Genomic DNA, 23545 nt, shown 5'->3' on the forward strand with positions numbered 1-23545 from the left:
TTAACTAAGAATAAACGAAAGACAAAACCATGGCGCATTTTAATGTTGTGTTGACAAAGTCTGTTACCTAATGATTTTTCAATTATTTCTTCCATATATAGATCCTGCTTAATTGGTAAGCATTTGTTAGAAAGAGAAAAAAGTTGACCGAAAATAAACTGTAATTCTTTGGGATGATCGCTAGAGAGTATTTTGACCAAATCAAACTGGTCGTCGCGAGGGATACACATTGAGACACCGATAGCGATTCAACTGGACGATTTATGTCACCCAAACCAGCCAATACTAAGGTCTGAAATGAGAAATTTAATTTAGATAAATTAATCTAAATACCTACAGAGAAAGTTGCCTTCCAATCCGCGAAAATAGAGGACACCGTGAGCCATTTTTGCATCTTTTAGTCGATACTAAATACCTACACTAAAATTATGAATGGCGAAATTTCTTATTTAACCTGAGGCTAATTAAACAATAAGCTACCTTACACCTCGTTATAATACGCTTACGTTTTCTTCAACGACATCAAGAAATTAGTGTAATCTATTTATGAAATTTGAAGTTAAAATCAATTATTCAACATTGGCGAGCTATTCGTAGTTTTAAACTATAAGGTGTACGGCAAATACCCACCAACATCTACTGAGCTGTTTTATGTTGATTTTGAAAAGGTCTATGCGATTATAGTCATAATCGAACGTTGCTCCTTTAATTAAAAAATAGGGTACTTTGGTACTTACCCATTTAAACATTGGAGCCCAGAAGAATACAGTCTTTGGGCCTAAAACAAAAGAAAGGTATACTGGTCTTGCTAGATAGGAAACAGGTATTCCCGATCGATTCAGGGTTTATTTAGTGATTGTAAGGAAACAATAAAATCGACGCTTACCTGCCGGGTGCTCCCATAAAGGACGCATTAGTTTTGGGACAAATTTGTCCGCCACAGAAATTATGGTTTTGTATAATTTCGACATCATATAATAAACTTACACGAACACATATATTGTTTTTATAATACATGTCATATTAAATATAGAGCATATATAGTTGTTATTGTCTAAATGTAAATAAAGGTTACTTGTTCACACAGTTGGTGAAATAGAATAATTGGTAGTAGTGGTAATAATTGTAAACGATATAAGTAATATAGGTGATAATGTGATGGTTATTTATTTTTCAACATCTTTCATAATGTCAATATCCTCGTAGATGAACTCATTTGTCATTGCCAATTGCCTATTTCTGCATAGATTCTTTTTCGTATCGATACTTTTAATATTAACTAATATAAAAAAGTAAGTATAAAAGTTACCTTACCTCTTTAATACATTGTATAAGTACTTACTTACTTTGTTATCATATTATATGTAGTAAAATTGTTGGAATTGAACAAAAATTTTCTTAACATTATTTGAAATAAACGAGAGATCATAGAAGTAAAGTAAAAATGTTGTTTTGACCGGCTTGTCATGAGTATTGACGAACCCGGTCAACTTTGGAGCGCTGTAACGGCGTTTCCAATTAAAGATATTTAATAAAAGTATAGAGAAAAATCTTCAGAAAGAGATCCTCTACAAAATTGTGCTGACATAATTTTTTGATAAAATCATAAGAAAAAAGTTATTAAGCAAAAATGGAATTTTTTTCACTGTTTTACTTATAATATCTCTTTGGAATTTTGGCTTTTTCATAAAAGACTTTTTATGAATTTATTATTTGTGAATATGAATATTTATTTTTTGTCTTGTGACCTACAGTTATTTGTAGGCAAAGCGATTTTCTACAAAATATGTCTTTAAACATTTTTGTATGATGGATAGTTTAGGAGATATAGCCAAAAACGTGTTTTCACCCCTTTTTCCAAGATGGCGGCCGGGGGACAAAGGCGCCAACGCCACAAACAGGTTTAAGCTTGTATTGACCCCCCCTACATGTCCCACAAACAAAATTGCGTCCTCTAACAAATGTTCAGCAAATGTAACATTTCAATGGACTAATTATCATTTTTTGATTATTTTTAAGAGGCAGCGGTGCCATTGACCTTGGGCACTCAAAGATGATCATGGTCGGTAACGCCCGCGTTGATCAGAAATGGTAAAAACTGACTGACTTTTTAAGCAAAACAAGCTTTCAAAGTCAGTCAGTTTTTAACATATTAGATATGTTAATAAAACTTACTACAATTAATGCTCTATATAAAGACAGATATCTACTTATATTTTTTTAGTAGCTCTTGCTGGTTTCAATAATATTCCTTAATCATCAACTTTGTTTATTAAACAATATAAAAATATACATTAAACAAAGACAGGCTTCCATTGTTAAGTTGTGTTAGTACAGGTAACAGTTAATAATAATAAATGTTAACAATATATTAAGACAACAAATACATTAGCATAATAATAAACGTAGGTATGGCATTGTTTACGGTGGTGTGATTTGTGAATAATGACTATAGCATCGTAGTAGAGCTAGGTGCTTATTTATCATAAAAATTAAGGATAAAAATATTTCAGTATTTCATTAGGTTTACATTACATTTCTATAATAGTTTGCAAGCAGGTACTATAACAATATTGTTTATCTGTGGCATGGAAATTGGTGGGAAACATGTTTAGGCGGCAATTTTTAATTTTCTCTGAAAGGTAAAAGATCGATAACATTGTACCGCATTTGCGACACCTAAAGAAAAATTGCAAAGAGACAAGGCATAGTTTATCGGTCTTATTACCAGGCAGTATCTAGTCCATATAAGACCTGTAGCTGCTAGTGTGGCGGATTGCGTTGGCGAGACGGAATCTAGGGGCCGACGATATTCATCAACTGAAACTGCAACTAATGCCTGTAATATATATTACAGTTATTACTTTTACTGTTATCTTTAACAGTCTGGGGAGAAAACATACGACTTAATAGTTTAAATACAAGCGTATAATGCAAGCAAGACATAAAATATGCTTATGGGTAATATTTATAATTAGGTATTTTCATATATTCGGAGACATTTAAAGACCTGACAACACATATGCATAATAAATGAACCGATGAAAATAAATGAATGATACAATACCTACTGTTCTTTAATTTTATAGTTATGTAACAATACCATCACATTAGTCAAGGAAAAAAGGAGGGGCTCAATTAATAAAACTTACCTACTTACTTACTCCTATTACCTAGTGTTAATAAAATTATAAAGATACATATTCAATTCAATGACTTGAATGTTTGAACATTTGGCATTTTGAATGGTGCGTAGTATATTCAATGCAATTAGATCAAATATTAACATGTGGTTTACTTGAATTGTTTTTTAAAATAAAATTATATAGGTATCACGCAAAGTAAAAAGTACCTTGTGCTTTAAAAGAAAAAAAAATTGTTACCTCTCATTCTTTTTTATTTTGGTTATTAATATACATAATATTATATCAGCGCTGGCGCAAAAAAATGTAGTAAACGCTGAGTGCTTTTTATTTAAAAACTCGTCAAATATATAATAATTCTAAAAATGGCTAGTAACAGCTCTCGACTAAACTAATGTGCTGTAATTCAATTAATTTTTGACTCTATGATACTGGCCATGAGTGAATAAAAACGAAATTAGACCTCTAAGGTGACTTTGTGATTTTTTTGCATCGAGGAATTTATATTATTGTATTTTAATTGAATTCAACAATTAACATTATAGTGAGGATCAATACATATTTATTGTTTTTCATTCAAACATCACATTCTTAGGTCAAAACAAATTTACGTTGAGTGATTTTAGTTATAGCCCGCTCTTAAGGATCGTAGGTTAGAAGATATTAGAATCGCCCGTAATACTGTTTTGGTAAGTTAAATAAATGTTCCTACTGATTTATTGTTATACATAATATATACTCAATACTTAAGGTATGTGCTTATACAGTACGACTTAACAAGACGCATTGTGTAATATTGTCTGAAAATTAATGTTAGTTAAGTCATTATCCCAATAATAGTATTAGTAAACAGTTTCCAACTATATTTTAAAATATTTTTTTTACGCTGAAAAGAATATTATGTATTACACAAAATATATTTTAACAAATATGTATAGTATTTGCATACTTGATAATATAATTGCAAGAACTAAATATGATACATGCAACCATGAACTTGTGATACCATTGTTGGATTATAAAGAAAATAAAATGTTGAAATAGAGAAATATATATTTCTATTAACAAATAAAACGTTTTACAAAAATAGTCAACTTTTAAAATACTTTAACCTTATAACAATCAAATGTTGATACAATGCATTATAGCGCATAACATTAAAAAGAAGATGCTTCTTATTTCATCATAATGTATCTACAATTATCACAGATGGACACACAATGTAAATTGTTTCGAGCCCTGCTATCTTAAGAGCTAAGAAATATCTACTTATGTCTATGAAGTGAAATGCAACTAATTGGCACTCTAATCAGATTTCAAATATTTGAGCTTATTATAATGATAAATACCTAATACCACATGAGATTGATCCCTATTACTATTTATATGAAATGGTTTTATGCAAAACTGAATCACATAACACTGGAATTGAAAAAGGCAAGTTAATTCTGTAAAATTTATTCATACATTTAATTGATATTTTATCATACTGTCTTAATAGTATCCATTCTGTAGACTTTTCAATACCAGTGTTTAAACATTCCTTTTTATGACAATTATTATAATATATGATAACCCTGTTTTTATGATTACATCATTTACTAGCTTTAGCTTCTAATGATTGTTGGTGTTTGAAAGCTCTGCCAATCTGATACAGGCTAGTCATGGCTACAAACACATTAACAGCAAATAAACTATAATTTTTTGGTATTATGACAAGTGAGTATCGTGACCAAATGATACCCGTGGCAGCAAGTGATGCAGATTGTGGAATGGATAAGGTCTCGACGGGACGTTGCAAATCACCCAAACCAGCCAACACCAAGCCCTAAAATGCGTTAAAATGAAACATTTCAGATGAATATCTAACACCAATGACAATATTGTATTGGTTTGTTATAAAAATTTAACATATTTTATTTGGAACGCTGTTATTTTATTATATATTGTGTTTATATTAGTATAAACTAATATAAACACAATATATATTAAAATAACACAGCCTTAGCGGACTAATCTAGTTTAAAAAAAACTACGTATTAAAATAAATGCCCTTTAACTTAGACAATATTACATAATATTTTAGGTAACCTTGATTGAATATGATTGATAATAAAATCTTACCCATTTAAAAGCTGGGGCCCAGAAGAATATTGTTTTCGGACCTGTATAAAGTAAATATTTATCGTAAAACCAAATCACACTTTCCGCGGATTACCGCTAAGAATTTTCGTCGACTTACCAGCTTCGTGTTCCCAAAGCGGACGTAGTTTACTTGGAACTAGTCGGTCGGCAAACACAACCACTGTCTTGTATACTTTCGACATAATTGATTATATTTAAACTAATAAATAATAACTTAATGAGTTTACAATTAAAATATTTAGTATATTACTATATTGCTCGTGAAATGTAAATAGCTCTTCTAACTTCTAAGTTCCAACTTCCTGAATCTTGATCCCAAGGAGACCTTGGGGCTTAGGTGTTGCCATTTGCCAAGTGGCAAGTGCCCTGTGCCAACTCGATTAAACTGTCGCTAGACAAAAGTTTAAAAAGTCGCTAGATGATTTTGAAAGTTTGTTTGATATAAAGAAAAACTACAAAAATTTTGGTAATTATTAGAAAATAAAGATACAAAATGTTCCTTCGTTAGGTAGCTATTACAACGCGGTTTCTATGGCTATTTCTTATTCAAAAGAGTAAACATTATATTCTCTGTGGTTCAAATGTTTATTACACTATACTACAATAATCCATCACTCTGTGGACTTCAAAAAAACATGGTGCGGGTTGAGTTGAGCGTGTGAGTGTGTAATCTGTAAACTGTGGAGTGTCTTTTAAGTGTCAGTGTTATTTTTCTTTGGTTTTTTTAATTTTTTCGATTTTTAATAATATCATTGTTTTCGTTTAATGGCTAATGCTTTTTGTGTTTTGTATTGTTCAATGCGTTTCTTCATAATTTAATTAACTTGTTGAATATGGGCACAAGTACAATGGGGAGTGATTTGCATTCTGATAAGCAGGATAAGCTTTTAAAGCTACAAGCTCGTAAGAAGGAACTAGAGCAGATGCTAGCAGCTAAAAATGAAGAACTGTACAAGTTATGCGTGCAAGAGGTTCAATTAACGGGAATCATGCCACCTGAAGCTCCCTTGAGTCCAGAAGTTCCACAAAGAGAAAGATTGGGAAGTATACGTAGCGTAGACCGTTCCACGGATGGTACTGATGTACAAGATGGTTGTGACACAAACTCTAGGCGCCTCAAAGTAAATGACAGACACGAAGCGGAGCATAATATGCGTAAGAACATTTCTCACCGTCTATCTACGCCATCAATCTCTGGTATTTCTGGCAAGAGTGTTCATTCTAGACAAGTACGACGTCCTGAGACAAGTTGTTCTAACTTTTTTCCTTCTCCACCACAAGAGCGTAATCCTGAAACATTTTCTATGCACACTTCACACACCTATCCTGCTTTAGCCAATCGTCATGATGGCCTACCCAGTGAAAACATTCATGCTGAGTTACAACAAGGCCCAGCTTACCGTCATCATACTATGGCTACTGAATATACCAATAAAATATATTATAGTAATACACCATCTGAATCACACAGTGTGTCTCGTTTACGAGAAACCCACTTTAGTTCTAGTCATCCAGATATAACTACTCATTACACACATGGATCCATTGCCCAGAATTCTATTCCTCAGCAGAATGGCATGCGTAGTACCCCTCTATTATATCAGTATGCATCACAACTAAAAGCACAGAGCCAGCATTTAGGAGCTTTAAATCATCACCATCAAATGCAAGCACAGCCTAAGAGAAGAAATGAAGGTGTGCGGAGAAATACTTTACAGAGAACCCAAACATATCACCTTACATCACATAGTGATTATAACCACCATTTAGAAAATATGTCTGAGGGCTATCGTCCTCCAGCACCAATTTACCAACACAGGTCACAACCAGATATACAGGAACCACCAATACCCAAGCCAATTGAAAGAAATATACCTGTACCAAATACGCTGCCCTTACGTGAACGAAATGCAATTAAAAATCCACTCCATCTACAGTTACAAGTATCAACTGAAGATTATCTTGATGAGAGACGACAATACATAGATCCATTAAGCCCAGTCAGTCAAATGTCTGGTTATTCCCATAATTTTGATTCTGTTAGTATGAACAAATTCTCTCCACTCTCCCAGGATTCAAGGAAAGAAAAGCAATGGTATGAAACATCTCTAGATTCTCCCACTCGAGAGCCACCTTTGCTTAAAAAGAGTGCAAGTTTAAAGCGCAGTCCTAGCTTAGGAAATTCACAACCATATGAAATTATGATTTCTACTGGTCGTCACATGGCCATGCATAGTCCAAATCACACACCCAACAGCCCACCAGTTCTGTCACCTGGTGCTATCTCTTTAGAATCACCTAAAAACTTGACTGTAATTGAACAGGGTAAATGTATACCATATAGAGAAGAGACAAAACCATTTGAAATGTCTGACTTTTATAAGTATTCTACAAAATTTCGTCAGTCAAATGTACAAAAGCCACCACCACCCCAACCGGTTCAAAATTTGAATAATATGTATAATAAATTGCCAATGGAGTTGCCACAATATAGCCAAGAAAATTGGCATCCTAGCAACTAATTAAATCTCCTAATTTATACATATTTAATGATTAATTTTTATAAATTATAGTTACTCTTGATAATCTTTAAGTACTTAAGTCAAAACAGTCCAGATCTCCTTATAATATTTGATACAAATGAGGTCATTTTTAATGTCTAAGCTTTTAATATTTATATCAAAATAGATTGTGATAGAAGAACATTTAACATTAATTATGTTAAATTTTTAATGATCAGTAATGAAATCAATAAGAAAGTATATATTTCATGTTACATATTGTTATAAAGAAAACAAAGTTTGATATCTCTTTCTACATCAATAACCTGGTAGTCGTAGATCTGTATAGCTGTCACAATTTGAAGTTACAGAGTAAATGAGCTGATTTTTAATATTAATTTATCTAATTTTACTAATGAAAGTAGCATAGAATTTTATTGCTAGGACTTTATTTTTTTTTGAGCTTGTTTTGACAAATTGTAAGGATATAAATATGTTTTTGATAATCAACCCACCGCTGTTCAAACTTAGCCATTTTATATCATGCAATTAGCTATGTAATAATGTTTGATCTCTCTTGTTTTGTTTTTTTAATATCTGTAAATTACACTTGTTTGTGTTACAAAACATGGATATTTTTCTTGTCAATTATGAGACAATTAATTATGATAATGTTTTGATGCCCCATTTTCATTATTTGTATTGTTATGTCCAAATTTTATAATATTATGATTCTGAATTTTACTTAAGACTAGATTCTCTTTGGTATATTGACTGTCAAGTCTTTTGCCCCAAAAGTTATTATTTTTAATAATATTCATAATAAAAACTGTGCCTCTTTATGTAAAAATTCAATTACTGTATTGAATTTTAAAAGTAGAAAGTATATAAGTTTAGTAAATATATTGCGATATTTACATTTCAACTTGATCACATCACATATTTAACTCATTTGATGGACATACAATGTTTTCAATCACAAAAAATATATATATAAAAATAGGCATTTTGAAAACCAATACAAAAATTTAGACTCAAATTGTAAAATTGTATTGTAAATAAATTTGTACGAGAACATGAACTTGGAACATAATTAAAAGTTTTAAAAATTATTTGAATGGTCTTAGAGATAGTTATTTTGTATACATTTTCATAGATAGTTCAAAACTAGGGTGCCTTGTATTTGCTTAGCAGAATTAGTAAATTAATTATTTTTGTCAAATATAAGACTAACAACACTTGCCAAGGAAAGCTCATACATTCTCTGGCATTATTCTATGTTAAAATATGACAATAATTGTAAGCATTACATAAGATATACTATGTAGTTAATATATTAAATATTTGTTTTAGCAATTTTAAATTGCAAATTGGCTAAACTAGAAAGAGTTAATATTTTTGTATATTGGGATGAAGTCAGTGCAAAGAGCACAATTGTATTTTAATAAATGGTTTTATTAAACTATTGTTTCCTTTAAATGCGGCTCATATTCATAAAAATATGATTTAATATTATCATTGAATTAGTAAAAAAGTTATAAATTGTAATGCATTTAATGGCTAATGACAATAAGCATTTAATATATACATTAAAAAGAAGTATCGTAAAAAAGGTAGACAGAAGAAGAAAGGTACTATGAAAACGAAAGAAAATCTAGAATAAACATGTCGATTGTGTCGTGCAAGAATTAATGGTGGCGCAAGCGTTGAAGTTTCATAAACTTTGCTAAGACTTCGCCCAGAGATCTCTTCCCAGGGTTAAAACCACCATTCAGATAATCGTCGTCTCCGCCTGCAAAAGTGAGAAATAATATATTTTTCACATAATAAAAAAAAAAAAAAAACAATTATTTTTGAATTTTACGTGCAAAATTCATAAACATTTTTTCGTGATTTAGTCTAATCCGACAAAAGTTTACCTTAAATATTCCTAGTCATTTAGGATACTTGATAATAAAGATGATGTAGGTATATTAATCTCTATATACATATATAAAATTCTCGTGTCACAATGTTCGTTTCTATACTCCTCCAAAATGGCTCGACCGATTCTAATGATATTTTGTATGCATATTCAGTTAGTCTGAGAATCGGCAACTATCTATCTTTCAAACCCTTAAGTGATGAAGGGGTCTCTACCCAAAAAAAATTTTTTAGACAAATTCTCTTGTTTTTATTTTTTTATGATACAGAAATACATACAAGTTACAACCCATTTTCACCTCTCTACGATCGACCCCTATTTTTTATTATAGGAGATAGTTATTTTTATTGAACTAAAAAAATAATTTCTAGAAATAATGTACATGACAGCGACGTTTGCCGGGTCAGCTAGTATTTTTATATATTTAAGAGAGAAAGTGGGAAAATAAATATTGTTTTTATTATTTAATAGCGGTCATGGTAAGGAAGCGTCTTAACATAGTTTTTTATTTATTAAAAAATTGTGTAATGTATCAACAATCATTATAAATTAATTATTATTGGTTGGTACCTGAGCCTTGAAGTTGTCCGTTGACACAGCCTTCATCCCACATATTTATGCAACGTTTTCCCGGATTAAAACCACCGTTCAAATAATCATCGTCGTCACCTGTGTTTAAATACATGTTAATACACTTATGCCAGAAAGACAAATTCTATAAAGGATTAAAGGGAAATAAGTATAAAGAAATCTTTTGTAATTGGCATTTTATACAATTTAAAATAATGGTCGTGAAAGTTAACTATAAAATCGATTTTTTGTGGAGTACCTACCTGACCTAAAATACACAAGACAACAATTCAAAAGCCCATCAGTTTTTCAGGAGCCATTGCAGCTAATATGTCGTTGAAATTAGTAGTATTTCCTTGAAGGTCGAATGTCAAAAATAATAATATCGAAATTCATTATTTTTCTTTAATACGCATTACTCTACTTACATTAGTTTTACTTTCAGAATGAGAGTATAGCGACTATACACTTCGCAGTAGAATGGAAGAAACGATTAACGAATCGCTATAATAAATACATAATAATTTTAAATAATAGTACTCATTGAGTCCTTAATCTAAAGCCTATGATCGACGGACGAGTAAGACCGTGGTTTTAAATACCGACGAACCTGGCTCGCGGCTCGTTGGTGCTGATCGATTAGCAAGCAAAACAGTCGCAAACATGTCTTGTTCTCTTTCCGACACGCGGTTTTGCATGGCGAGCCTAGTAAAAAATATAGCACGACGACGAGCTGCGAGCCAGGCTCGGCGGTATTTAAAACCGTGGTTTTGCAATGATACACCGGCGAGCTTTACCGACGAGCCATAAAACCGCGGTCTTACTCGTCCGTCGATCAGGCCCTTAACAATGGAAAAGTTTCACAGTGCCAACGGTAATTTTTCGCGCCTAAATAATTAAAAAGTTAAGGTTTGATAATTGATGATGCAAACTGTTTCACAATAACAATTTAAAGATTCGGTAGATATATGATTTCTCACAAAAAAACGCAATAAAAATATTATTTAATAGAATTAAAGTCAAGTAGTCGAAGTCTTTTTAGTGCATGCATTGAATAATGAGTTATCCTTATCTGTTGCAGTTGCATTTGAGATATCAAACGGACTGCGGCGTATTTTCGTTAAATTTGTTTTATCGTGTTTAAAAAAAGATTGTTGAAGCTTTTTGTTTCATTTTGTGAGGTAAGTTTTTCAAATATGTTTATATTGTTTCGTAGAAATATTACCCTACGTTTTAATCATTCGAATTGGGCCCCAGTGGATGTTAGTAACAAAATGGGACAAAACAACGTTAAGAAAAGTATTATTTAGTTTTGTGTTTTAAAAATAAAGGAAATTTCACTTACCAGCACCCGGCAGTTGTCCGTTGGTGCAACCATCATCCCAGACATTGACACACCGAGAGCTACCTGAAATATTAAACACTATACTTAACAGCTAGTCAAAAACTGTGAGGTGGTAGCAAATTATAATAACGTACTATAATGTGGTTTGCTGGTAGCAGTATAAAATAATGCTAGTAAAAGAGAAAGAGTAAAGAAGACTTTCATTTTTGCGTTAGACGAAAATGATTTATGATCGTTACCTATCATTGAAACGGCATTTTATATTGGTGTCAAGTGGTCAAAATTCATTAACTGTTAATCTGCCACTTTAGATATTATACTTTATTAAAATATATTAAAATCGTGACAAATTCCGAAAGATAAATATTTTTATTGAATATATAAGGTTACTATCACATAAAAAGCATGTTTTAACTGAATAAAAAAAGGCTATCCTATCCGATATGTATTGTTTTATTACTTAAATTAATAAAATCCATCAAAATTCCTTCACTTTAAAAACAGTCGAAAAAACATTCACGTATAGGTTGTGCGCTCCGTCTTTCTTTTACTCGGACACATCGGCCGATGGAGTAGAAAAGAGATAAATGCGTCACAAGCCAAATGCTTACGCCAATCGTGCCTCTCTATGGCTTGTTCCGGGCTCTCGCTTGCACGCTCGGCTCAGGCTGAACGTGACAATGAATCATGTTACGCTCGGCTCAGGCGGATCGTGACAATGAGTCATGTTTATTCGTGGGTACAGCCGGTGTTCATCGATTTAAAAGACGTTATCACCCCAAAAATTAACACTATATCATATACTGAATTTGTTTTTAGTTTAACCATTTTTTCAGAAAATGAAGTGGGTTATTCTATGGATTTTATTTCTTAATATGTGTACTGGATACAGAGTACTACTCGTATTTCCGTTTCCGTTCAAAAGCCACAGTATATTTGGTGAAGGATTCGTACGGCATTTGATTAATGCCGGTCATGAGGTAGCTATTAAATATTTTGATTCTATCTTTCTAGTTTATCTTTGCTTAGAAATAAATATGATATAAGTAATATCTGTAACTAATATTGACTGTCTATGAATAGAACTGTAACTTTTGTAAACTGTAAGCTTATGTTAATACAGGTGACGTACGTTACGCCGTTCCCTTTAAACGATACAAACCCAAAGCTGCATCAGATAGAATTAACCAGTGACAACAGTTTTAGTAAGATTTTTTATATTATTACTTTGAGTAGTTATATGGGTATAATATGAACTTGGTCTTACGTCCGTCAATACCATCTAGAAATCTAGAAACACGGATGATTCTATAATACTTCTTAGCACATACAGTAAAGTGGAATCACTATAACTCGAACCTCGTTGAGTCGAAATCCTCAGTAAGTCGAAAAAAATTGCCATTCCCATTCCCTCTATCTAGAATTATTTAAAATTTGTAACTCGAACAAATATAAATATATTTATGTCTTTACCCATTAAATACAAAAGTGACTTTTAAACTAAGTGGAAAGTTATTAGTTACTGCATCGATTTCAAACATTATTTCACCATTAGAATGCTACTTGAATATATATATTTCTAAAATATTGAAAAAAAATAATATCCAGCAGAAGCTAAGACAGATCGGTAGTATATAAATTATACTATGTGCAATTGAAACTATAGATTTATGAAAATAAATAGCTATACGAATACGTAATTGCAGAACCGTCTTTAAATCTTAAAGACATTTTTGAGAGGAATATGAGACATGAAGGATGGAAAATATTTCTCATGATGAAAAGCGTGGCAGAGAAAACTGCTTTGAATGTAAAAGTGCAGGAACTTTTAAATGACACGGGTCGGAAATTTGATGTAGCCGTAGTTGAGTGGATGGATCACGAGATTTATAGTGGGTAAGTATAAAAATGTGTGCGTGTACTAGGTGTACACACGTAAGAAGTGAAACTTCTTTATGACCTTATTTTTCGAAAAATGATCTACTATATGCAACTTTACAGAAATTGGTTAAATAAAGTTAAATTAGATAAAGTTTAACAAAAGGCTTTTATTATCATAGACATGAATACAAATACAATTATTTCATTTTACCTTATTACTACTAAGATTATTACAGAATTTCATTAATTGTAATAGAATTATTACTATCATTGTTATCGTTATTATATATTTTTGTTATGGGGCTTCGAATCTCTTCGGATCAACCGTGATAGGGACAAGAAGGGTCTAATGTAACAGCGGGATATTTTTTCAAATATCAGCGTCTCTCATTTGGGATATGACATTAACATTATAGGTTATGCTTGAGGTGTGAAATGCAGTCTGTTTTTCGATTTAATAATTATATATTATTATTTATATATTGCTTAAGCTTTCTATGCCAGAATTCACGCCCAAATCGGATATTTTATGAAATATTTTTCAGGTTCTCAGCAGTCTTCGAATGTCCATTGATATGGTTCTTCCCTTACGATCAATACATTGAGATATTTCGTTTGATTCACACTCCGTCAAATCCCGCCTACACACCTAATACGAAGACTATCAATCTCCCGCCATTTACATTTAAACAGCGTGTTCAAGAACTTTGGTACACGATGGTGACCTTGTTTACGAGACATTTGTAAGTATTTTTGAAGTTATACTTCTTTAGGCGCGTTATGAAAAATTGATGAGAGTGAAATTTTACGATGCGCGCGCACCTGTGACACAAAATTGGGAGTGTGATTATAGCGTGCGCGAGCGAGATGGGAATAAGACAGTCTACAAGTAAAAAGAAATAGAATATGCGTGAAGTTAGCAGCTATGCTAAGAATTTTGAATGACCATAATGACATTTTCTTTATTTGTTTAAAAGGTACTACCTTTTAAACAAATAAAGGAGTTTTAATTATTTTTTCAAAGAAATTTAGCAATGCTTTTTCACAAAGACCTATTGTTACTTAGTTAAAAGGTTATGAAACATACCTAGTTATTAAATTGAATTAATAATATATTAAAATAATAAATAATTATTATTATTAATATTAATTAATAATTGAATAATATACTAAATATTAAGTATTGTTAAATTATTAACGCAAAATATTTATTATTTAATATTTAAAAAAAATAAAGAAAGCCAAAGAAGTATAACTTCTTACGCGCATACATAAGTACACGCATCATTTTTTTTATACTCTTGCTTATGCTTTATTGTAATAAAAAAAAAAATACTACTTTCTTTCTGCCTTTAAACCTTTATGCCGCATTTACATTTAGCCGTAGTGAGTAGAGAAGTGGGCAGGACGAGTGTGTAAACGGTATAAAATGAAATAATCTATTCATAACACAAATCGTTTACAGATTTATTATAATTATAAATAGCTTTAGATAATTTGAAAAAAATAATAATCTAATATGTCTTTTGCACGCCTTTAGCGGATTAGCGGAGCGTGAGGCAGTGCTCTACTCTCGACATGTCAAAAACCCAGTCTTTCGAAACTTGAATGTCTTTTTTCTCACTAATATAACACTTACAGGATAATATGAGTGCACTAAAATCGAGTTAAATAATCTATCAAGCACATATGGTATTTTTTATGAACAATTATTTTGTTTAACATAGTAAATAATAACATTAAAATCAATCATTCTTGGACGTCCGTCAGTCTGTATTTATGGATCCATGTATGTGGCAGAGAAATTGGTCGAAAAATTTATCGTACCAGAATACTTTTTTTCTTATTATATAAAGTTATACCCTGGGCTGATTCCTAGTTAATATTAGCGTTCTAAGTACTGTCGTTTAATTATACATAATTTGTAAAAAACTAAAATACGACTGTGTATTTTCCTCATCTTAGAGTTATGGCGCCACTATATATTTTTTTATTATACATATTATTGTTTTTTTTCAATCATTCATTTTCATTTATTTTTTATTTTTATTTGTTATTTTGTTTTAAAAAACTTGAGTTTTTGTTTTTAATGTGAATGACCGCTATGAGGCGTGCACTTTTGGATTTTCCAAACTATTTTGAATGTACACTGTATACAGTGTTCATGTCTGTTGAGGGTTTATTTTGGCACTCCATCGTCAACTATAGTATTTAAAATATTATAAAAGTTATCTCAGCCTAGGCACTCGCACCTAAGGGTGAAGACTAGACCAGTCTCCTTTTCCTATCCTAGAATACAACATATCGTTGTTGGCTGTTTGAAATTTCCATTACAATGTTCCACCTAACTTTTCTACCGCCTTTGTATATTTCACCGGGGCTCTTGCCGATTGGGGCCATACACATACTTGGTTGTTTATCCACTAGTTAGTTGTCAGAATGTTGTTAGTTGCTAGAATGTTGTTAGTTGTTAGTTGCTAGAATGCCAGAAAATGTAATTTTCTCCTGAACCAAACACAATATTTTGTGGTTATGTACCTAGTATAGAGGTTATATCGAAGTACATTAATAAGTTCTTATCATGTCTTGAGTTTAGTCACCGGTTATCCTTTCACTCCTTTAATATATGAAAGATTATAATAGGAGACTAGGAGAGTAATAGATCGTAAGTAACGACAGAAGATTTAGAAGAATTTTGAGCTGTTAGGCAGAGATAAATTCGATATTTTAAAAAAAAAACCAGTTTGTAATTATCACCTACCAAATAGATTATGTTAATTCCGTTTATAACATATAACCGTAAATATTTATATAGGTATATACTATTTATATTTATATTTGGATCTAAGGTAAAATAGTTATAGGTTCACATACACACACAGGCACATTCTTAATAGTATCTAACAAATTTCAGCTTCATTCACTCTTTGGAAGAGGAAACTTATAGAATTTTTTTCGAGCCAGCCATGAAAAAGAGAGGGAAAGAGTTACCAGCTTATAGCGATGTGAAATATAACGCGTCTCTCGCATTTAGTGGTTCACATATAAGTTTGAGGGATCTTCCAGAAGTCCCGAGTGCTCTGAAAATGATTGGTGGATTTCATGTAAAGACTCAAATAGAACCATTGCCAGAGGTGAGTACGTAATAATACAGATTTAGAAGAAATGGCTTAGTTACATGTTTTAAAGTTCTAACTTTATAATATTTAATTTTTCATTTGTGATATGGAGTGGAGAAACAGCAATGTGGGCGTAGTATCTTCAGCGTGTAAATGTTATCCCTCATCATCTTGGTGCACAGCCGAGGTTTGAACCTGAAGACGCAGGTTCAAACCTCGGCTGTGCACGAATAGACTTTCTGTCTGTGACCGTTCTTCAGGTTCAAACCTCGGCTGTGCACCAATAGACTTTCTGTCTGTGACCATGAAAACATAGTGTGGAAACCAGCATACCTTAGAACCCAAAAAGTCGACAGCATATAAGGCACCTACTCGCCTACTATAAAAACAAATGATCACGAAACAGGTACACAAGTCTGAGGCCCTGACCTAAAAGGTTGTAGCGACACTGGTTTTTATTATGAAGTAACGGTTACTACGATATAACATTAATACATAGTAGTGTTAAAGGATTACCGACTACGACAGAAATGCTCCCATTTACATGAATGCTCGGCATCGTGCTGTTGTGTAGCAGTTAGTAGCTTTTTAACGATAAAAATATATGCCCAAGGACCTTCTTTCCCTTGTATTAATAATTTAAATATTCATGACCGAAGAGGTTGGCAGTTGCTACGGATCTCAACTTCCTAAGGTCCTGATCTACCTCTCTCACCTCATCTACTTTCATGAAGTTCCCCATGCTCGTCGGTTATAGGAAATTTTCCCTTCTCTAGTACCTCCTAGATTTCGTCCAGGTATGTCTCCTCATTTCCACGGCATACTTTTATTCTTTCCCTGCCATACTCACTAAATAATTCATGAATATTTAATAATTTAGGTTAGGTAACATTCATGAATATTTAATAATTTAGGTTAGGTTAGGTTAGTTAGACATATCAAAACATCGTATATTATAGCGCACACATAATTCCGTTACATTTGCTAGTTTCTAAGAGAAAATCCATAAAAGTTACTCTTTTAGGATTTGCAAAAGATAATGGACCGAAGCAAGCAAGGTGTAATATTATTTAGCATGGGAACACAACTAACATTTGGTGGATTGTCGAACCTAGTAACAGAACTTGTTAATACGTTTAGTAAGCTAAATTACACAGTACTGTGGAAGACAAATGAAAAGAGCCTTGAATTACCAAGTAATGTTATTGCTATGTCATGGGTTCCTCAAGTTAGTGTTTTAGGTAAGTTTTGTGACAATTTTTTATTCCTTTTCTACTCCTTATTTTGTAAACGTCGATTGTCGAATTCACAAGACACCCACCACAGCGATTGGTCGATTACGCGACTTCGGCTAACCAACAAAACAAGTTCAAATAGTTTATTTTCTATTATCACTTTACACATCAACAAATTCGTTATATTTTAGCCCATCCAAATTGTATTCTGTTTATTACACATGGAGGTTTATTATCAGTCACAGAAGCTGTTCACTTCGGCGTACCTATTATTGGTCTCCCAGCATTTGCAGATCAGTTCATGAATGTCAGAAATGCTGTAAACAATGGTTTTGCTAAAGAAGTGAAGTTATCTGTTAATATGGGAAATGAGTTACTTTTAGCAATCAATGATGTTACAAATGATCCAAGGTTTGTATTTAATTGAAATTGTAAGTATGAAATATACCGGAGATCTAAAGGGAGGAAATTTTCAAATAGTGGTGATGATTTAAAGTGTCCTAACTTCTATCTTTACACCGCAAAAGTGTATTAGATAGAGTATCTAGTTTATTGCGTATTATTTTGTCTAAGTCTACAAAAAGTTTCGTACCCGAGCTATTTTGATAAGCTTTTGTTGATGCATTTTTAGATTAATATTAGTTTCTAGAGTTAAAGAATCAGTATAAATATTGAAATTATATAAGCTTTAATTTCCTTATTCTAATATGAAAAAAATGTTACAGATATGTTTCGCGCGCTAAAGAAATTTCCCGCATCTACCACTCCCGCGTAGCGCCCCCTGGTGTAGAGTTAGTTCATTGGATAGAGGAAGTGGTGACGTCACAGGGCGCGCCCCATTTACGTTCTCCCGCGCTCACTATGCCCCTTTACCAGAAATACTATCTCGACTTGGCCGCTACTATTCTAATCGTACCAGTCATAATGTATCTTACGCGAAGTTTGAATTATTCGCTTAGCAAATCAGACCTTAAAAATAAGAAAAATGATTAGAGTTCCTTATGTGTGTAAGAGTATTCGTTAAAGTGTGTTAAACAGCATTTTACTTTTGGTCGCGCTGGTTTTATGAGTTTAGTGATGTATTATTAATAACCCAAAATTATTGCTGTCCAGCCAACGGATGTTTCAATTAAAGGATTAATAAAATGTGATATTTAAATCAGAGTACCTTTGTTATCATTTACGAGCTCTTGAAGGTCAGTCTTTACTCACGAATTCGCAGTAAATTTTATTATAATGCAGTGTAATATATCAATGTACTAATGATACTTTTGCAAGAGGTAACATGTTGGTCAGTATTGTAAAATGTGCGATATTATTCCAATATTGCAGTGCTTTTAAGATATTATTAGTTTTTCCCATACCTTACAGAAGTCATGCAATTTTAGGAGAAAGTTTCGTAAGGCATTTACTTAAAGCTGGACATGAGGTATCTACACGCTTTGTATTTATATAGCATTTGTGTATAGTGTATGAAATCCATCAGTTGCTGCTAATTCTGTGTACCTACGTCTTTTAGGTAACCTACATAACGCCTTATCTAATACCACAGGATCATAGAAATTTGAATCAGATTGAGCTCCAAACAAAAGGATACTTGGGTACCGTAATCCTTCTTATTAAACAAATTAATAAAATGTCGGAGGATACAAGTCTATCTCGTTCGACGTTAAAACAAAAGGCTTAATATTGCTAATGTTGGCTGCTTGATATTGCTAATTCACAAGATTTTCTTGTGTTCTTGAATATAGCTTCATATTTATTCAATTACCAATTATTCCAAAAATTCATATGCCTTAAAATTTTACTATACCTTCTTATTTTATAAGAAAGAAGTTTCGTATTATCATTATATGATTTCTACGTCATTTTAGATAAAGCTGTAACAATAGAAAACGTGTTGAAAGAAGAAATAAATAATGCCGAATTGTTCAATGTTCTAATGAAATTAGCAAATCTCACTCTATTGAACGAGAATGTGGTGAAATTACTAAACGATAAAAATATACAATTTGATGTTGCTGTTATTGAACGAATGTTTTTAGATGTTTATTGTGGGTCAGTATTGGGTTTTATATATTATTCTATTCCTGAAGTAGAGAAGTTAATCTCAAGTACGCGGGGCTCTGAAGCAACCTCATCGAAAACGGCTTAACCGATTTTTATGAAAATTGGTAGGTCCAAGAACAGGTCGTTAATTACTTTGTTGGTTGCCAACCCCGATTTTTTCGATGGAGGTGTAGCCAAGCCAAGGCCTTTGTCAATAACGATTAATTTATTTGATCTTACAGTTTTTCAGCAGTCTTTAATTGCCCATATGTTTCATTTTTCCCTTACCACGATGATTTAAACATTTTTGAAGTTATGCACGAAACACCCAATCCCGCCTACACTGCCAATATTGGAACAGGAAACATTCCTCCTTTTTCATTTTACCAGCGAGTGCAAGAATTATTTTTTCATATGATCTATAAAACTATGAAGGCGTAGTAAGTATAACTATTTAATTGTACGATAAGCTGATAAAATGTAACTTATGGGAGAGTGGTTGTACCATTCAGCAGTTCCTTCCTATGACATTCCTATGTAAAATAGCTTACTTAGTGTGTTAAGATATCAGATCAGATACATCATGTAAAGGAGTGTGATGCGTGTTATTAGGTGGATGGTATCCTATATGAATAACCTGGATATAAAATATACTAATCAGAGAGAGAGAGAGAGAGAGATAGATAGATAGAGAGAGAGAGAGATAGATAGAGAGAGAGAGAGAGAGAGAGAGAGATCTACAAATTAATCCTTATATTGTTTTGACAGGCTTCAGCATAGCATATTACAGCTTTATGTAAATATAAATATGTAATATTACAGTTATATAACGCCAAAAGAAGAAGAATTTTACAATATTATGTTCAAACCATTTACAAACAGACGCGGAAGAGATTTACCTAAGTATGACGATGTGAAACATAATGCGTCTCTAGCATTAAGTACATCACATTCCAGTATTGGAAACAGTTACCTACAACCTTTTTCTTTAGTACTGATTGGTGGATTTCATATTGATAATGTATTGGATCCTTTGCCAAAGGTACAAAACTTATTTATTGTCTTTATCTAATAATTGGGTCAGGAAATATATGTAGAGGTTCTTCGTGGAAGGTACAAAATCGAAGAACTAATTACATATTTATGTTGAGCGTAAGAATTCCTAATCATAATAACAAAATATATTACAGGGTTTAAAGAAAATAATGGATTCCAGTAACGGAGTAATACTTTTTAGTACGGGCTCCCAACTGACGTCAGAAGGCATGCCTAAAGAAATGAAAACCCATATTATGCGAGTATTTTCTAATTTAAATTACACTGTATTGTGGAAAGCTACTATGCAGGAAGAGAGTCTACCAGAAAATGTTAACATAGCATCGTGGTTGCCGCAACAGAGTATTTTAGGTAGGTTTAACTCTAAATATTTAAAAGTTCATACTTCTAAGGGTGCGTACAGACTATGTAACATATTATATAACTTGTGTTTTATAACACGTCCACATTATGTAACCTTGTTATTCAACATTATAACATAAAACAATACTGTACACATTAGAATAACAATGCAATATATAACCAATTTAAATAACAAAAGAAAAACAAAAAAAACGTAGATGCTGGGTTCGTCCTAGCATACATATCAATAACATGTTATTATAACATGTTTTATAACATTCAGTGTCCACATTATCTGAAACATGTTGTATAGCAATGTTGTATAACATGTTATGTTATATAGTCTGTACGCACCTTAAGGTTGAAAACTGTTATTTCTACGATTTCATTCATATAATAAAATGTTGTTGTCGTAAAATCACACCTTTTAAAATATTTTGACGTTTATTTCATGAATTTAGGGCATCCAAAATGCGTGCTATTCATAACACACGGTGGAATATTATCTGTTACTGAAGCTGTTCATTTCGGTGTACCTATAATTGGAATACCTATGTTTGGGGATCAATTCGTCAATATCAGAACCGCGGTCAAAAATGGTATTGGCAAAGAAGTTAAATTATCTATAAATTTAAGCGATACATTAGAAAAAACAATCAATGAAGTCTTGAGTAATCCCAGGTATGAGTATTTGAATTATTTTCAATATTTTTGTAGAGTATGAAATACTTACGCCTGCTATAAATTTATTGCAAAGCTTCATATCAATGACGTCGATATCGAAAGCGCTGTATTTTAAGTTTAGTTCGATCTCCGGCTGAGACAAACATCGATGTGATGAACATTTGGTGTTGTGCTTAGGTCTTGGGTGTTTAAATATGTATTTATATGTCTATCTATCTATAATATGTATGTATATCCGTTGCCTAGTACCCATAACACAAGCTTTACCAGCTTAGCATGGGACTAGGTCAATTGGTGTGAATTGTCCAATCATAAAAAAAATATATAAAACATTTATCTCAATTGAAGTTAATATTCCAATGGCAATGTCTACTGTGCTAGTACTGCACATTAAAGACGTAAAATAAACCCCGATATTTATCGATAGGTATCGTGAGCGTGCTAAAGAGATGTCCCGTATATACCATTCCCGCATGGTGCCTCCTGGAGTAGAGCTGGTGCACTGGATAGAGGAAGTGGTAACGTCACGGGGCGCGCCCCATCTGCGCTCTCGCGCGCTCTCTATGCCCCTTTACCAGAAGTACTATCTTGACTTCATCGCTACTATCCTAGTACTATTGATAGCACTTGTGTATATTTTACGAACAATGTTTAATATTATTGTAAGTAAATCGTCTCAAATGAAGAAAAGAACACTTAAAAAAACGAAATAAAAATCTTTCTTGGAATATTTAATCTTATTGAAAAAATGTACCGTAGTAATAATATACAAGGAATAGATAGCTGTTGTAAATATACATATGAATTGAATGAATTTTCTTGTCAATATAAAACAAATATTGGTTTGTCTGGCAATTAAAAAATATAGAATAAATACCAAATTTTAATAAAATTTAAAAGGAAAGTGCTTCACAGTATGTACCTATCCTAATTTGATGTAAGCTGGAGACAAAAAGGTGATGACCCTCTGCCCTGCGATTCTGTAACTCACATTTCGAACTCACACAGCGGTTTTCGCATCGGCGGTCGCTCTGAAATCAGTCGTGAAGCAGTCATTTTATGATTTGGTATTCTGATAAACAATAAACTACAAGCTCCAACCTTTTCAAAATGCCAAATCATAAAATAACTGCTTCACGACTGATTTCAGAGCGACCGCCGATGCGAAAACCGCTGTGTGAGTTCGAAAAGTGAGTTACAGAATCGCAGGGCAGGTCATATTATGTTCTTTTAATTTCACAACTTAGCAAAACATTTATTTATTTATTTATTACAGAAATACATACATTATCCTTACTGACTATGCCAATACGATAATGTCTAGAAAAATAAAATATATTGAACACATAATATACACAATATCGCTACTGTGAATTTACTCTGCGAACATGCGTCTGATATGTCGATAGTGTCGGAGACAGCATTCAGTAGGCGCAACGTCTTGGATAACGGGGATCTGTGCAACAGACTGGTTCTTGCAAATAACCTAGGCCTTCGCCGTCGTACATATCTAGTAGGTACCTACTAAGAAACCCCGTTCTTGGAGTACAC

At 32.4% G+C, this 23545-nt stretch overlaps 4 protein-coding genes and 1 long non-coding RNA gene across 5 annotated transcripts; 3 read left to right on the plus strand and 2 right to left on the minus strand.

Moving 5' to 3' along the window:
* Positions 1-4178: 4178 nt before the first annotated feature.
* LOC125053534 (mitochondrial pyruvate carrier 2-like) lies at positions 4179-5602 on the minus strand. Its single transcript, XM_047654913.1, has 3 exons — positions 5386-5602; positions 5268-5308; positions 4179-4971 (listed from the first exon to the last, which is right to left on the minus strand). The coding sequence occupies exons 1-3, from the start codon at positions 5468-5470 to the stop codon at positions 4738-4740; spliced, it is 360 nt and encodes a 119-aa protein (XP_047510869.1). The 5' UTR covers positions 5471-5602; the 3' UTR covers positions 4179-4737.
* Positions 5603-5921: 319 nt separating this feature from the next.
* On the plus strand, positions 5922-9251 carry LOC125053531. Its single transcript, XM_047654910.1, has one exon. The coding sequence runs from the start codon at positions 6122-6124 to the stop codon at positions 7808-7810; it is 1689 nt and encodes a 562-aa protein (XP_047510866.1). The 5' UTR covers positions 5922-6121; the 3' UTR covers positions 7811-9251.
* Positions 9252-9540: 289 nt separating this feature from the next.
* LOC125053535 lies at positions 9541-10837 on the minus strand. The gene is made up of 3 exons (XR_007117593.1): positions 10712-10837; positions 10284-10382; positions 9541-9581 (listed from the first exon to the last, which is right to left on the minus strand). It is a non-coding gene; the product is annotated as an uncharacterized LOC125053535 (long non-coding RNA).
* Positions 10838-11219: 382 nt separating this feature from the next.
* On the plus strand, positions 11220-19027 carry LOC125053533 (UDP-glucosyltransferase 2-like). Its single transcript, XM_047654912.1, has 9 exons — positions 11220-11464; positions 12465-12608; positions 12752-12833; positions 13335-13524; positions 14055-14252; positions 16424-16643; positions 17653-17869; positions 18055-18274; positions 18589-19027. Exons 2-9 carry the CDS (start codon positions 12468-12470, stop codon positions 18854-18856), a joined length of 1536 nt encoding a protein of 511 aa, XP_047510868.1. The 5' UTR covers positions 11220-11464; positions 12465-12467; the 3' UTR covers positions 18857-19027.
* Positions 19028-19037: 10 nt separating this feature from the next.
* Positions 19038-22722, plus strand: LOC125053532 (UDP-glucosyltransferase 2-like). The gene is made up of 8 exons (XM_047654911.1): positions 19038-19292; positions 19383-19464; positions 19738-19921; positions 20155-20352; positions 20735-20954; positions 21103-21319; positions 21772-21991; positions 22422-22722. The coding sequence occupies exons 1-8, from the start codon at positions 19149-19151 to the stop codon at positions 22705-22707; spliced, it is 1551 nt and encodes a 516-aa protein (XP_047510867.1). The 5' UTR covers positions 19038-19148; the 3' UTR covers positions 22708-22722.
* The last annotated feature ends 823 nt before the right edge of the window (positions 22723-23545 follow it).

This window comes from Pieris napi, chromosome 11 (genome assembly GCF_905475465.1).
Source record: "Pieris napi chromosome 11, ilPieNapi1.2, whole genome shotgun sequence".
Classification (NCBI taxonomy): domain Eukaryota; kingdom Metazoa; phylum Arthropoda; class Insecta; order Lepidoptera; family Pieridae; genus Pieris; species Pieris napi.